General features: G+C 37.8%; 1 protein-coding gene across 1 annotated transcript in view; it reads left to right on the forward strand.

The window, feature by feature from the left end:
- The window catches only part of wdr11 (WD repeat domain 11), a 347,647-nt gene that overhangs the window by 199,396 nt on the left and 130,114 nt on the right, over positions 1-18,137 (forward strand). The window contains exons 19-20 of the mRNA XM_073812844.1: positions 5,535-5,706; positions 10,250-10,358. Of these exons, the coding sequence (XP_073668945.1) occupies positions 5,535-5,706; positions 10,250-10,358 (281 nt within the window). The remainder of the gene's footprint in view (positions 1-5,534; positions 5,707-10,249; positions 10,359-18,137) is intronic.

Consider the following 18,137-nt stretch of genomic DNA (forward strand, 5'->3'; position numbering starts at 1 on the left):
CACAATGCATTAACTAAAATTAACAAGATTTTAACTAGAAATTGCATGAACATTTAAGAAAGTTTAAAAAAATGTATGACAGAAATGTAAAATAATTTTAGTTTAGTAATCTACCTGGCTGTTAACATGTAGCATGATATAGCATGAAGGTAGCATGATTTAACATGATGTTAGCATGAAGCTAACACGATGTTAGGAAGATTTAGCATGAAGCTAACATGATTTAACATGAAGTTAGCATGATTTAGCATGAATCTAGTATGATTTAGAATGAATGAATGAATGAAATCTTTATTTCGAACAATCAACAATTAAAAAGACAGCAATGCGTACGAAATATACATAAAATTAAATAAAACAAATTTTGCATAATAAACACCCTGTTCCAAAAGGGATAGGTAGAAGCCCTAGGCTTATCAAGACCTAGCCCCAGTAACTGCCTAAAATAATTCACAATCAAACAAAATAAATCAAACATAAAATAATACAGGAAAAAAAACTACTAAATTAAAGTAATACTTAATATTAAGATAAAGAAGCATAAACGGAAGTCATTATCAAGCAGCATTTACATCAATAAGGAATTATCATAATTATCATTTAGCATAAAGATAGCATGAAGCTAGCAAGATTTAGCATGAAGCAAGCATGATTTAACATAAAGCTAGCATGACTTAGCATGAAGCTCACATGATGCAGCATGATTTACCATGAAGCAAGTATGATTTAACATGAAGCTAACATGATTTATCATGAAGCTGGCATGATTTAGCATGACGCTAGCATGATTTAGCATGACGCTGGCATGATTTAGCATGACACTAGCATGATTTAGCATGAAGTTAGCATGATTTAGCATGAAGCTAGCATGATTTAGCATGAAGCTAGCATGATTTATCATGAAGCTAGCATGATTTAGCATGACGCTAGCATGATTTAACATGACGGTAGCATGATTAAGCATGACGTTAGCATGTTTATTCTGGTGCTAGGCATGTTAACATGAAGCTAGTATGATTAAACATGAAGCTAGAATTATGTTAACATGAGGATAACATGAAGCTAGTAAGATTTAACATGAAGCTAACATGATTTAGCATGAAGCTAGCATGGTTTAACATGAAGCCACCATGGTTTCAGCATGATTTAGCATGAAGCTAAACCAACCCCTATGTCTCTAAGATGTTCTGATGCAGAGATATAAGGCTTTGTTTATTCTGTTGCTAGGCTGCTCATATTTGGTTGCTAGGGTGTGGCTTAATACTTCATTAAGGATGGTGAGAGACTTATTTGATGCCTGAGTAAAATGAGCCCAGCCCCATGTCTCTATGACACTGCGCTGCAAAGATATCACTCTGGGCATTTTATAATGGCAGTCTCTGGGATATGTTGCTAGGGGGCCCAAAATGGTTGCTAAGGGCATGGCTTAATTGCTTAATAAGGATCCTAAGGGATTGATTGGATGCAAAGTAAAATGAGCCCACCCCCATGTCTCTATGATACTGTGCTGCAAAGATAACCCATCTGAATTTTTTTATTTCCATATATGGGCATGATTCCTGCCTCATCACAAGTCTATGGGGAAATTTGGGGGCCTCTTACACGCCAGGGGTACAACTTACACCCCATTGTGAGGTATGTTCTTACAGAGCCTGCCAGCCTCTTCAAATGTTGCAAGTCACAAGTTTCTGTGAAATCCTCGGTCTGAGCTATGACTCGTCAAAGTTTGTCGCAATGTTAAGTCTATGGGATTTTTCGGCTGCTTTTTCGCCCTTGGGGCGAACATCGTACCCCTTATCGCTTATAAAAGTCATTGCACACTATTCCCCAATAATCCGCACGTTTTAAAGTTTGAATGAATTTTCTATGTTAAACAGTTTGAAGCTGTATTATGCAGAAATTTGGTTGGAAGAATAATAATAATAACCAGATAGGTACATTTCCTGAAGAAAATGTGAAGTGGTGCTTGCCGTGGCAAATTTCGGGGGACAAAACTTCTAAAAATGATTATACACCCAGTCACGTATAAAATTATCCAAACCCCGTGTCCCCACGATGTTCTGATGCGGAGATATAAGGCTTTGTTTATTCGGTTGCTAGGGTACTGTTTTTGGTTGCTAAGGAAAAAATTGCTATCCACTAGTGATTACACTCCTAGCTAGGGCTGGGCGATATGGCAAAAATGTGATCTCGAAAAAAATCCATATTGACAGATAACAATATACGATTTCGATATAAGATGCTAATGCTTCCAGCTTTAAAAGAGTATGCCAACAATGACTCAAGCCACAAAAATAAGAGGGTTCATTAAATCAAATTTTAATCTGCACCTTGTCTGTTTTTTAGACCACTTCCATATAACAGAATTTGTGCTACCTTTTTTGTCAACAATTTAATCATCTTTTGGATAATTATGTATTACATATAGGCCGATGTAATTTGGCTGTCACTACATCAATGCTATTGACAAGCAACTAAATCTTAAATTTTTCCACTTAATCATAATACTTTATTCATCTTGTTTTACTTTTCAGGCATCTGTATTAAATGTAAATATATTAGTTATGAAATTGTCTGTCAACATGATTTAACAATAGCAATAAATACAAATAATACACTGCACAGTCCTCACTGAATGAGTTTTAATTTTTTGTGTGTAATGAACATTTCTGACACAGAAAGCAGCAGGCTACTGTCACTTTAAGACCCAAGACAGCTTTAAGACTGCACTGTTTGAATATACTGATAAACATACAGCTGTTTATATTCACTTAAACTAGAAAGAAAACCTAGTTTATTGATCACCCATATGTTGCCTGCTTTCGTGAGCCCTCGTATCAGAGTAGGAACATATATGAGCTATACACGCTGGTAAACAGATGTCAAGCGCGTCGCGTTGTGGAAATGCATAGTCACACACTCGCGTGCACACCAAAGCTTTTACGGCCGCGTTCAGAGCATGTTTTTAATTGTTGAGCGCAGAGAGTTGAAAAATATTTAACTTCGAGTGAAAAGCTCCGCTCGTCAATGTCAGTTCTCACACGGCCGTCCAATCACAGTGGAGGAGAGGCGGGACATTACCACAACAACTAACCAGCTCACAGCTGAAGTATCACAGCTACCAAAGCGCTGGCACTCAGCTGAAAAAACACCTGGCATTCGGCATTGTCCAGGCGTTTTCAGCCGCATTTAAAAGTTTTGGTGTGCACAACCCCATATACAGTATATTCACTGCAGCGGTGGATCGGCTACTGTTCTTCATCTTTTCTAAATTTGTAAATGTTCTGTAAATATACTTTCAAAGCAGTGCAGACATGTGCACGTGCAAGATGGATGCGAGAAAAAAGTACTGTACCTTTTCTGTCTGCTATGATCCAGACTTTAATGCAATCTGCTTGTGCTTTAATAAGGCGCTTATCATTGTTTGCGATCCATGACGAGAAACAGACGTAAGTCCAACATTACACAAAAGTACTGATCAATCCATATTGAGTAAAAATGTCTGGAGCTTATCATGGTTATCGATTTACATTTTACCTCGATTCGATTTGGTATCCTTTACAGCCCTACTCCTAGCTACGAGTTAAATGGTCCAAATTTTGTGTCTCTACAATGTTCTGATGCGGAGATATAAGGCTTTGTTTACTCGGTTGCTAGGGTACTGAATATGGTTGCTAGGGAGAAAATTGGCACCCACTAGTGATTAGAATCCGAGCAACGAGTAAAACGTTCCTTCCCCCATGTCTCTACGATGTTCTGATGCGGAGATATAAGGCTTTGTTTACTCGGTTGCTAGGGTACTGTATATGGTTGCTAGGGAAAAAATTGTCATTCACTAGCGATTACACTCTGAGCTACGAGTAAAACGGTCCAAACCCTGTGGCTCTACGATGTTCTGATGCAGAGATATAAGGCTTTGTTTACTCGGTTGCTAGGGTACTGTATATGGAGAAAATTGGCACCCACTAGTGATTACACTCCGAGCTACGAGTAAAACGGTCCAAACCCCGTGGCTCTACGATTTTTTGATGCAGAGATAAAAGGCTTTGTTTATTCCGTTGCTAGGGTGTTCAAATTTGGTGCTAAGGGCGTGGCTTAATACCTCTTGGCATCCACTAGTGATTGCCCTCCGGATCACGAGTAAAGCGGTCCAACCCCCGTGTCTGTACGACGTTCTGATGCGGAGATATAAGGCTTTGTTTATTCGGTTGCTAGGGCGCTCATATTTGGTTGCTACGGGCGTGGCTTGGGAGTGGCCAATGATGTGGCCAGTGATTACACTCCGAGTCACAAATAAAACGGTCCAACCCCCGTGTCTCTACAATGTTCTGATGCCAAAATATAAGTTTTTGAATTTTATGGTACTAGGGTGTTCAAAAGTGGTTGCTAGGGGCATGGCTTAATACCTCAATAAGGATCTTAAGAGACTGATTGGATGCCTGAGTAAAATAAGCCCACCCCCATGTCTCTATGACACTGTGGTGCAAAGATATCCATCTGGTCATTTTATAATCTATGGGATAGGTTGCTAGGGTGCCCAAAATGGTTGCTAGGGTAACCTTACACCGCATTGTGGGGGACATCCTGACAGAGTCTCGCACCCTCTTCAAATTTAGTAACCCACATGTTTCTACAAAATCCTCGCTCGGACCTATGACCTATAGGTACAGCTTTTACACCCCAATGTGATGTATGTTCTTACAGATCTACCATCCTCTTTAAATGTTGTAACACACATGTTTCTACAAAATTCTCGAGCGGAGCTATGACCAGTCAAAGTTGGGCCCAAAGTTAAGTCAGTGGGATTTTTCGGGTGGTTTTACGCCCCACTTTCGGAAATCCTGCACCCGATTGCTTAAAAAAGTCATAGCAAACCTCTTCTCAATAAGCCGGGTGATTTGAGCTGTCTTTCAGGGGTGTATGACAAAGCGTGCGGGACAAGTTACGTTCCGAAAAAAAGTGTCCAGAGTTTGAGGAAGAGTAAGAGTGATTCTTTGCATACATGCAAGCACCACTAATAATAAGATTAAGATGAAGAACAGTATGTTGGCTTTTTCATGCTTTTTCAAGCCAACATAATAATAATATCCCTGAGGAATAATAATAGTGATGCTCTTCATAAATTTGCTTTGCATTTTCATGCACTGTAATAAAGTACTAGTAATTGTTGAAATTAACATAAACAAAGATTAAAAAATGCTGTATAAGTGCAGTTCATTATTAGTTCATGTTAACTAATGTAGTTAACTAATGTAAACTAATGTAGTTAACTAATGTTAAATAATGAACCTTATTGTAAAGTGTTACCAAATTATCTTTGTGTGTGAAATGTGTTATATAAATAAACTTGTACCTTGCCAAACCATTACCTTGCCAATCATTGCATTAGATCCAAAAGGTTTAGATATTACGATAACCTATTGTTGCCAAACGTTTTCCTTAAGGACACCACTACCAGTAAAAAGTTAACAATTGTTTGCATCAAATTAAGCTCAAAATCCATAAATAATTTTTGTTTACCCACACTCTTGCAGGTGCAGATGGTAAGCAGCATCCGAGTAGGCCGGAATGTAAATTACAGGATTCTGGATATTGACTGGTGCACATCAGATAAAGTGGTGCTGGCATCAGATGATGGCTGTGTCAGAGTGCTAGAGATGGCCATGAAGTCTGCCAGTTACAGAATGGATGAGCAGGACCTGACAGGTTTGTGCAAATGGGTATAGCGGTGGTGATAGCGCAGTGGATAAGACACTCGCCTTCAGTGTGAGAGACCTGGGTTCGAATCCACTGAGATACACCACTTTGTCCCTGAGCAAGACACTTAACCCATAGTTGCTCCAGAGGCGGGCGAACTTTGACATACAGTCAGGTGCATAAATATTAACTCTTTCACCGCCAGCGTTTTTAAAAAAAGTTGCCAGCCAGCGCCAGCGTTTTTCATGATTTTCACCAAAGTTTAATGCCTTCCAGAAAATTTTCTTCTTTAATTATATAAACATACAATATACCAAATGAAAGAACAGACCCTCTGCTTTCAAACAAAAAAAAACGTTTCATCCTACCTTTAGTGGTTCTTTTGCAATCAGCATTGAATATGGGTAGGTTTTTGCAAAAACACCATATTTTGAGCAAAAAGCAGAGATAATTCAATTTTTTTGACGGACTTTTCATAGAGATCCATTTCAGAGCGATCTTTAAAGAGACACGGACATGCAGCAGCTTGCCATAGGGCAATACTTCCGGGTTTAAAAAGTTGCGATAATAGTGGTATTGCGGAAAGACGGAAAATCTCGTCATTGGCGGGGAAGCGTTTTCTCTTAATTGACGAGATATCTCGTCAATGGCGGGGAAAGAGTTAAGACAGAGGCACATATTGTGTTATTCTAGCTGTTTACCAAAATTTATTCCAGTTAGAGTTATATTATGACTATTGGCTTACAGTGCACACTCTCAGCTTTATTTTGAGGGTATTCACATCCATATTGGCTGAAGGATTTAGGAATTACAGCCGTTTAATATGTAGCTCCCCCTTTTTAAAGGGGTCAAAAGTAATGGGACAGTTAACTTAAAAGCTGTTTTATGGACAGGTATTGTCTATTTGTTAAATAATTTCCTCATGAATGACAGATGTTAAAGGGCTGGAGTTGATTTTAAGTGTGGCAATTGCATTTGAAAGCTGTGGCTGTGAACCCAAATCATTCGGTTCAGGGACATCTCCATGCAAGTGATACAGACCATATTTAAGTTTCAAAAACACAACAAATCCATCAGAGAGATAGCAGGAACATTAAGGGCTCTATCTTACACCCGGCGCAATGCAGCGCAATGCGCGACACAAGTGTCTTTCGCTAGTTTCCACCCTAATTTTCACGTTTAGCGCCGCGTTGTTTAAATAGCAAATGCATTTGCGCCCCCTTTTGCGCCCATGGGCGTTCTGGTCTGAAAACGATGTGTGTTCAGGTGCATTGTTGGCGCGTTGCTATTTTGAGGCAACTAAAATAGACTATGCCATTGACCAACAAAAACCTGGTCTAAAGTCTAAAGTCAATGGCGCAATGTGTTTTATGTTATTTAAAGACCGCATTAGTAAAATGCGCCTATACACGGGAGGACAACGCGGGTTTGCTTATCACAAGGTACAACCCCAAAACAGAAAAAGTTGGGACACTGTAGAAATTGTGAGTAAAAAAGGAATGGAATAATTTACAAATCTCATAAACTTATATTTTATTCACAGTAGAATATAGATAACATATCAAATGTTGAAAGTGAGATATTTTGAAATGTCATGCCAAATATTGGCTCATTTCGGATTTCATGAGAGCTACACATTCCAAAAAAAGTTGGGACAGGTAGCAATAAGAGGCCAGAAAAGTTAAATGTGCATATAAGGAACAGCTGGAGGAGGACCAATGTTTAGGAATAGGAATGTTGTCCTATTCTTGTGTAATACAGACTTCTAGTTGCTCAACTGTCTTAGGTCTTCTTTGTCACATCTTCCTCTTTATGATGCACCAAATCTTTTCTTTGGGTGAAAGATCTGGACTGCAGGCCGGCCCTTTCAGTCCTCAGATCCTTCTTCTACGCAGTCTTGATGTTGTAATTGATGCAGTATGTGGTCTGGCATTGTCATGTTGGAAAATGCAAGGTCTTCCCTGAAAGAGACGACGTCTGAATGGGATCATATGGATCTAGAACCTGGATAAACCTTTCAGCATTGATGGTGCCTTTCCAGATGTGTAAGCTGACCATGCCACACGCACTCATGCAACCCCAAACCATCAGAGATGCAGGCTTCTGAACTGAGCGCTAATAACAACTTGGGTTGTCATTGTCCTCTTTAGTCCGGATGAAATGGCATCCCAGTTTTTCAAAAAGAACTTCAAATTTTGATTCGTTGGACCACAGAACAGTTTTCCACTTTGCCAAAGTCCATTTTAAATGAGCCTTGCCCAGGGAAAACGCTTGTGCTTCTGGATCATGTTTAGATATGGCTTCTTTTTTGACCTACAGAGTTTTAGCTGGCAACAGCGAATGACACGGTGGATTGTGTTCACTGACAATGTTTTCTGGAAGTATTCCTGAGTCCATGTTGTGATTTCCATTACAGTAGCATTCCTGTATGTGATGCAGTGCTGTCTTAGGGCCCGAAGATCACGGGCATCCGGTATGGTTTTCCGGTCTTGACCCTTACGCACAGAGATTGTTCCAGATTCTCTGAATCTTTGGATAATATTATGAACTGTAGATGATGATAACTTCAATCTCATTGCAATTTTTCTCTGAGAAGCTCAGAAAACTATTTTTCGCCGCAGCATTGGGGGAATTGGTGATTCTCTGCCCATCTTGACCTCTGAGAGACACTGCCACTCTGAGAGGCTCTTTTTATACCCAATCATGTTGCCAATTGACCTTATAAGTTGCAAATTGGTCTTTCAACTGTTCCTTATGTGCAAATTTAAATTTTCTGGCCTCTTATTGCTACCTGTCCCAACTTTTTTTGGAATGTGTAGCTCTCATGAAATCCGAAATGAGCCAATATTTGGCATGACATTTCAAAATATCTCACTTTCAACATTTGATATGTTATCTATATTCTACTGTGAATAAAATATAAGTTTATGAGATTTGTAAATTATTCCATTCCTTTTTTACTCACAATTTCTACAGTGTCCCAACTTTTTCTGTTTTGGGGTTGTACATGAATGCGCAGCAGCACAAAAATGCTTTTAAATATGAAAGATTAAAGGATTGAATGTAAAAGATTATTATTGAGTCTCTTGGACATAAATGAGGACTAATTATGAGACGTTAGAAGGCGCAAAGAGCTGCTTCACCTGCAGCCTGGTAAGTAAATAAATGCTTTGCTTTGAACAAATGAGTTTACTGCACATTACACCCAAAATACTCCCATTACAATAGGACCTACCCTTTTCGACCATGCGCTCGGGGCAAAAACCATTTTTCCCGTCGTTAAATTAGCAAAAGTGGATTCGGACACGCCCATTTAGACGTTGCGCTGTGCGCTGTAGACAATGCGCTTAGATCGTTAAAATAGGGCCCTAAGAGTGGCCAGATCAACAATTTGTTACATTCTGACTAAAGAAGAACACACTGGTGAGCTCAACAACATAAAAATCTTGTAAGTCTATATAGGAAAACAGTGGTGGATGATCGCATTATCCTCTCCATGATAAAGAAAAACCCCTTCACAAAGTCCAGAGAATCTGAAAATTAATCTGAATGCTTCTGTCTTCTGTTACATCACCAAGAAACACCAGCGACCCAGTGTCGTAGGAAACCATTCATGGAAATGCAATCACACTGCCTTTTTTACAGTATTTTACTGAAGATGTTGTCTGCTGATATCATGAGATGTTCTTGGCCTTCTCCATTATTTTTATTTTTATTAGGCTTATACAGGTTGATAGTAGTTTAATCTCTCCAAATAAAGCTTTTTGAGAGCTTGTCTAACTTTTTTGGAGTCTAATCTCCCCTTCCTATTCTTGTGGCTTTTGTATCTTGTGGTGAACCCTCTGTATTTCTCCTTGTAATATCTTCTCTTTATTGTTTTGATTGACAATGACATCTTTACTTCCTGTAGAGTGTTCTTCATTTGTCTTGACATTGTAAAGTCGCTTTTCTTCATCATAGAGAGGATAATGCGATCATCCACCACTGTTATCCTATATATACATACAGGATTTTTATGTTGCTGAGCTCACCAGTATTTTGTGTTTTTTAGTCAGAATGTACCAAATTGTTGATCTGGCCACTCTTAATGTTCCTGCTATCCCTCTGATGGATTTTTTTGTGTTTTTGAAAGCTAAATATCGTCAGTATTACTTGCATGGAGATGTCCCTGAACCAAATGATTTGGGTTTACAGCCACAGCTTTCAAATGCAATTGCCACACTTAAAATCAACTCCATACCTTTAACATCTGTCATTCATGAGGAAATTATTTAACAAATAGACAATACCTGTCCATAAAACAGCTTTAAAATCAACCGTCCCATTACTTTTGACCCCTTTAAAAAGGGGGAGCTACATATTAAACAGCTGTAATTCCTAAATCCTTCAGCCAATTTGGATGTGAATACCCTCAAAATAAAGCTGAGAGTGAGGCAATATTCATAATATGACTGTAACTGGAATACATTTTGGTAAACAGCTAAAATAACAAAAAAAAATTATGGTAAGATTTTTTCCAGACAGGTATGTGTGACATTATTATGTGTTTCAGATCCGGTGTGGTGTCCGTATCTTCTTCTACCACGTGCTGCTCTCACGCTTAAGGCTTTTCTGTTGCTTCAACCCTGGTCTGAAACATTTACCATGGACATTTCTCAAATGTGCGTGAAAGTCTTTTTATTAAAGTACATATTTTACCCGCATCACATGTACCTCAGGTTTCTAATCCAATTTTTCCACTTAAACACACACCTTTCTAATCAAAATTTTCCACTTAAACACATTACCTATTAGCAGAGGTGCATCAATAATGTACAAGTTAAATGTTCTGTGCAGTATTAAGTGTATAGTGTTACTTGTGATTCATTACTATACTGTAGGTGTACTCGGTTTCAGACAGTATTAGCTGCAATGCATTCTCTAACTTTTGCTTCTATATAAAGTGATTTATCGTTCAAAACAATAATATAAAAAGTGCTATGTTAAGTTACAAAGGGAGAAAGTACTTGTGAAAGAAAAGAGGGAAAAGTGAACATTCAAGATGTTTCTGTCAAGTATTCCCTGAGAAGATTGGTTTTTAGCTGTTTTTTATTATAGAGAGTTGTTTGCATAGTTATTTTCTTTATGTGGGTTAAAGTCAAATGTAGCTTTCCGTTACGAATTAGGGCAATGCAAGGAAATATGCTGGAGTTAATGACATGGTGTGTGTCTTTGTCATTCTCAAGTTCTCAAGGAGAGATCATTTGAGTGTGCATGGTTTGTTTGAGATCTTTAACTGTCATAGTGAGCTTAACTTTGAGAGAGCGTTTGAGCTTAACTTTAAGTATATCATTTAATTTGTTTGCCATATCTGTTGGGGTTCTAGCATGACTTTTATCTGACTTAAAGGTCCTGGTTATCCAGGGTGTCTTGTCAGAGGGTTCTTCATTGATAGTCAGACGAGTATTGTAGAGCATATTGATTAACCGGGGTTTTGTTATCATTCTACTGTGTTAGCAGTTAGGGGTGGTGACGAGATCTGTGTCACAAGATTTTACAATATTAAAGCATCACAATATTTCTTGTCATTGTTTTAAGTCTGTTCCACATTGTGTTTGACTGTTTATGTCTGCACGTTTTTGCTGAAGAATTACAGTGTCTGTACCATTTACCGTTCAGGCACAACACTGGATGAGATCATCTACTGTATGCTTGTCCTTGTTTTCCACATTCAGAAGGTACCTACTTTCAGAGTGTAGAGCTGGAGTCTTAAACTCTTGAATGCCATGGCCCTTGAACCAATGGCGCCCCCTGTAATGCACATGTTTGAAAGTTGGTACGTATATAGATAACGTTGTTCCCATGGAAATGCGTCAAACTTTACTTTCATTTTAAAGGCACATTTAAGCCATATAGTTGCATGCAGTGAACTTTTAGATACTCCTCCTAGGGAATTAATGTGATTTGACTCCAGAAGTGGTCAACATGATGCAGAGACATTATAGATGATCAATTGGGAAGGCTTTTTGATATCTCGAATGTTGTTCCCATGGCAATGCATCAAAGCTTACTATAATTTCAGGCATATTTAAGGCTCTTGGCGTGCTTAGATTAACTTCAAATTTGGCACACACATCAGAGTTGTCGACTGTTAAGTGTGGACAAACAGGTCAGACATAGGTGTGCCTCTTAAGTCACTCACTAGCTCCCCATTTGTCTAAAATGTGGGATATATTTTACCTACAGTACCCAAATGGGTCAGTAACAACATTAAATAGCCCACTGAAATTGACCCACTTGATGCACTTGCCCACCGTGCATCGTTTTCTCTGAGGCACCGTACAGATGTGGCCTTTAAAAATGCGCGTTTTCTCCCGCGGCATTCGCCAATTCGTCTCGCAGAGTCTCGCAGCATTCTGCAAGTGCTTTCGGGGGGGCTACTTTCCATTTTCCCTTAATGTGTTTCGCTTCACAGAATATCCACCAGGTGGCGCATAAAAATATTCCATTGCCGTTGTTTCCAGAAGTTAATAAAGGCATTGCTGAATATTTTACATTGCTACTGTATTAAAACAGCAAAGTGATATGTCAACCCCTTCTTGCCAGCATAACAGCGCATACAACTATTAAGATACGTGCAATTCGAATTTATAGGAAGTGCAACAGAGAATTTAGTTTTAGCCTAATAAACGAGACTCTATTTACAATGAATATCTTAATTATTTGTGTTGTCGAATTTTGACACCGTTTCATTGTTTGTTCATAATATTTATAATTGTCAGTTTTTCTAAAAGTATCAATATTTTAAAGAGATTAATGTGGTATAAAAAAGACATGTTTTAAAGTTAAAAATTTTGTTAAAAATATTGTAGTATTCTTATATTTTAAGAATAACAATATGATACATTTATACTGCGCTAAAATGCTTTACATATGGAAAGAGGAATTCTTCTCAACCACCACCAATAAAGTTTACAAATTATTCTTTAGAAAAAAGGCGTTTAAACCCATGCGGGCTGTACAGTTGGCATATGATATCTTTTTATTTCGTTTTTAAATATTTATATTTATAAAATCTTTAATAATAGGCTACCTTTCTTGCGCATATGCAGTCAGTGTTTCTACGTAATTCATAATTGTAAAAAATATTATTGTAAAATAGAATATCACTAAAATAATTTATTAAAGTAACTTAATAAAATGTCTTAATGTCACATATGTGTTTTTTTAGTTGGTCAAACCAAAATAATTGACGCGAACAGAGAAACTGTGCCTTTTGCGGATGAAAAACACCTCCGAAATGTTGAGTTTATGAATATTTACAATATGTACTTTGTGAAATGTGTGTGTAAAATAATCAATTTTATAACATGTGGCTGTAGAGACAAACACGCCGCATCGCCTTCCAGATATCTTACACGTTCGCATTCAACACTTTTCAAAACTTATTTATATTCAATCTAATTAATAATTATAAATTATGACATGAGAAAATTAGAAGTGTGCAAAAGAGCCAATTCAGATATTGTTAATTAAAGTTGTTTTATACACCTTTCTGCCTTGTTTAAATTAACAAGCATTTTATTTGCCACTGTCAACACGTTTTGTGATTGATTTAATGATTTATTACAGAAACTTATATGAAGCAAAGCTATTGTACTAAGCATCTTTATATATATAAATATATATATATATATATATATATATATATATATATATATATATATATATATATATATATATATATATATATATATATATATATGTTATAAATGTTGTAAAAAATATATTAGTATTCTTATATATTAAGAATAACAATATGATACATTTATATTGCGTTAAAATGCGTTACATATGGAAAGAGGAATTATTCTCAACCACCACCAATAAAGTTTAAACATTATTCTTTAGAAAAACGCCTCCGAAGTGTTGAGTTTATGAATATTTACACTTACAATATATACTTTGTTAAATGTGTGTTTAAAATAATAAATTTCATAACTGTAAAGACAAACACGCCGCATTGCATGATTTTATAAATACCGAGGTCCATATAAGTATTTTCCAGGGCATGCACCCCAGGAAAAAAAGCTTCTTATTTCCCTGCTCTACATATATGAATTTTAATACATCAGAAAACCAAAGAATCAAATACCTATAGATTTCAAACCATGTCAGTATGCAGAAGACTTGTGTTGGTCATTAGGAATACATTGTAATAATTATTTTACCATCCTGGGCACACTGCTGCACACTTTCTCTTCTTTTGTTTATTTGTTTATTTAACTTTAATGACTTCAACAGGTACTGTTTATTAGGCTTTAAGACTGAATGCAATAAAATGTTCAAGCCAAAATATGAACATTTAAACTCCGTGCACGTGCGCTACGGGTGGATGAAGCGTTGTACCGCGCACGTGATGCATCGCGTTTTCAAGTTCAAGCTTAGCAGAAGTCCAGTGCAACACAGGGATCATTATACAGTTAAAAACATATCTTCAAGAATTAAAGGGTGGCGTTGAATGTTGTTAATAAACAATTCAATTCAATTCAATTTTATTTATATAGCGCTTTTCACAATTTGGTAATTGTATCAAAGCAGCTTTACATAATAGATGTAGTGAAAAGCACAGAAAATCGACAGATAGCATAACATAATACACGATAGCACAAGCAGCTAAATTTGCTGCGGCTATAAATCAACATTATAAGCAAACGTATTACTAATGTAACGTATAGAAGTTAAGCCCAAAAAGGCTGCCTCCCCGGGTTGAAAAACCCCCTAGGAGAAAAAAAAAAAATCCCCGGAATTTTTTTCCGGGGAAGTAAAAAAAAAGTCCTAGGAGGAAAAAACCCTTGGGAGATATATATATATACACATTGAAACGGAAGGAGATTAAGCGGAGATTAAGCGGGTTCTGCCGGTGGTCTTTGGTCAGGCATCAGCTGGACATCACGTTGAAGAACAGCCAGTAGATCAGTGGTGTGCCGACTTTCACATTTACCGGAACTGGATCTGTTTGTCTTATTGTCCTCGTGATCGAGGACGAGACAGGGAGAGAGAAACAAAATCTTATTAGCGTAGGGGCCGTTCACATAAAAAGCAAGTGTTACACAGTAATGTGGATTTTAGTCAGCTCGGTTCCGGGCAGGCTAACTATTGCTGGTTAAGTGTATTACATATAGTTGATGATTTTAGAAACAGAGCTCGTTTGACTAAGGCCAGAGGCCCCACTGCCGTCGTTAATACTAACGTACAGTGGCAAGCGGTTCTGTATACTATTTTAAGGCCAGGGGAAAAGGCCAAAAATTGCAAACCGACCATCTTTGGCAATTAAGACTCAATCGACAACCAATGCAAAGTTTCAGCATATTACTAAAGAGTATTAATGACATTTACCATGTTTTGGAATGTTGACGAAAAAAAGGTTTTAGTTTATTCATTAATTTATTATTTATTTATTTATTAGGTTGTACAAGCTAGCTATTGGGAAATAAGTGTATTACATATAGTTGATGATTTTAGAAACAGAAACAGAACTCGTTTGACTAAGGCCAGAGGCCCCACTGCCGTCGTTAATACTAACGTACAGTGGCAAGCGGTTCTGTATACTATTTTAAGGCCAGGGGAAAAGGCCAAAAATTGCAAACCGACCATATTTGGCAATTAAGACTCAATCGACAACCAATGCAAAGTTTCAGCATATTACTAAAGAGTATTGATGACATTTACCATGTTTTGGAATGTTGACGAAAAAAAGGTTTTAGTTTATTCATTAATTTATTATTTATTTATTTATTAGGTTGTACAAGCTAGCTATTGGGAAATAAGTGTATTACATATAGTTGATGATTTTAGAAACAGAAACAGAACTCGTTTGACTAAGGCCAGAGGCCCCACTGCCGTCGTTAATACTAACGTACAGTGACAAACGGTTCTGTATGACATACTATTTTAAGGCCATGGGAAAAAGGCCAAAATTGCAAACCGACCATATTTGGCAATTAACATGCATTAAAACATGCTGAATAACGGAAAGTGAATTACTGGAGGGAGAGAAAGCAGCGCATTAAATTTGGACACCCAAGTGCTCAGCGGCATTAATGTTTCTTGTCCTGTCACCTTGACAGTCACTACGGTTTCATTTTTCTCGTCAATAAACTGCTGTATAATAGTCAGTGTTTGATTACTTACATCTCTCTTGCACTTCCACTAACTGCGCATCTGACCTCTGTGTTGCACCTCTGTCTGCCTGGTTTGATTTTATTGGTCATCTCGGTTTCATTTTGACTTTATCTTACTTAATAGACCCTTTAACTGTTTGTACACCATGATGACATGTCACCGTATGCGTGCGCATTTAGGCAACGGAGGTATGGCAAGAATCAGCAGTGAAGCAACCCTCCCATTACACAAAAAATGCACACGGCCGCGCCGCTCTCAGTGTGTCTGCATCTATGAAAAAAATGTGCACCACCTGCATGCAGAGAGCACGCGCGCTGCCTGCACGACATCCAATCACTGCAGTCCCACGTTGGTTTGGATGTTGGGACCGTACCAGTACAGCTCAGCAGTGGTGTAGTCTACTAGGAATTGTAAAGGATTTCCATATACCCACTAAAAATAGCGTGAGGATGCGTAACAGCATGGTTTTGTGACATTTCAAACTTTTAGTAATAGTGAAGCACTGACCATTAGCATGCTACACTTGCTACTTTAGCGGGTTGAAATGCATATACATATTAGGCTATATATGTGGTGTGTTTGACTTTCTGCCGAACTGCGCGATCCGATCGGCATATGAAATCACTATAGCGGCGCGAAAGTGACTGGGGAGCAGAGTGGTGTGGCGCTACAAAAACCCACAGGGGAGTGACAGCTAAGTACCGCGAGAGCGATTCAAAGCGGATTTATCCACGTGATAACTGGAATCGCTCTCGCGGTACTTTGACATCACCAAGAGATCTATACCAGTGGTGTAGTCTACGTGATATGCAGGACTACGCCGTATACCCACTAGAAATTGTCAAGGATTTCCGTATACCTACTAAAAATAGCGCGAACAGCATGGTTTTGTGACATTTTTAAACTTTTAGTCATAATATACATGTGAAGCACTGACCATTAGCATGCTACACTTGCTACTTTAGCGGGTTGGTTGAAATACATAATAGGCTATATACTTCCTGTCGAACTGCGCGATCCGATCGGCGTATTAATTTCTATGAAATCAAATTACTATAGTAAAGCGAAAGTGACTGGGGAGCAGACTGGTGTTGCGCCACAAGCGAGTGATAGCAAAGTACTGCGAGAGAGTCTCCAGTTATCACATGGAGAAATCTGCTTTGAATCGCTCTCGCGGTACTTTGACATCACCAAGAGGTCTGCTTTACGCCAAATGAAGTCGAACCTGGAGTGTAGCTGCTCACGCGACACTGTAAACAAACAGTCCATGTGAAGAAGTGAACAAGTGAAGCAGTACTGCAACATAAAATCCATAGAGTTTACAACGCACATGTGAGTAAACAACATTTAAATCATCAGTCCAGTTTATTACTTTATCTGGAGGTAAGGCTCCAAATGCAATAAAATAAGCCCGTGATTATATCCTGATGGTTTTTAGCTGCCTTCAGTTGCTCTGCATGTTTGCTTGTGCTTCACAGTGTTAAACTTCCCTTCTATGTGTTACTTTATATATCTACGTTCAAGATGTATATGATCTTAAACTTCTGTGAGGAAATTCATGTCTGCGTTGATGTTCAGTTCAGACTTGCAAATATTAGGCTAGATGGTCTTGTAATAATAATTAAGTATAAGCCTATTTTCAGTTTTAGACAATGCTTATATTATATGCAAAAATAAGCTTTTATATCAATGACTATGCAAATAAGAGTTAATTCATGGTCATCTTAAATGTGTATTAATTAAAAACATTTACACCATTAAATAACACATTGTAATGTTATCAATAGTTGTCAGATAATAGCTATTGAAGGAGTGGATATTTTTTTCACCTTCAATGCATGTGTTTGCCACGAATTGAAGATTGTAAACAGTTAATTTAATTTTAATTAACAGTTAAGTAACTTTTGTCCCTGAGTTAGATGTTGATTAACACTAAACCAGTCTAAAAATCAGTCCAGTTTCCCCAGCTGTAAACCCATTGGCTGTTAAAGTCTTTTTTTTCTTATAATAAACTGACATGTTGATAACACATTCAGTTTATGTGTTCATGAGTACACTTTCAGAATGCTCTTAGTTACATGAAGATCCATACTGTATGCATCTGTGAGTGTTGTGGTGCTTATGAGGTGTCGCGCTGGGACGAGTGAGCATAAGGATGAGAGGGAAAAATCACAGTATACTCACTACAAAAATCTAGACTACACCACTGATCTATACCACTGCAGCTAAGTCACTACATTGACATGGCAGAAGGACAGAATGCCATTTTGTTCTGG

Source organism: Paramisgurnus dabryanus, chromosome 20 (genome assembly GCF_030506205.2).
Source record: "Paramisgurnus dabryanus chromosome 20, PD_genome_1.1, whole genome shotgun sequence".
NCBI classification, from domain to species: domain Eukaryota; kingdom Metazoa; phylum Chordata; class Actinopteri; order Cypriniformes; family Cobitidae; genus Paramisgurnus; species Paramisgurnus dabryanus.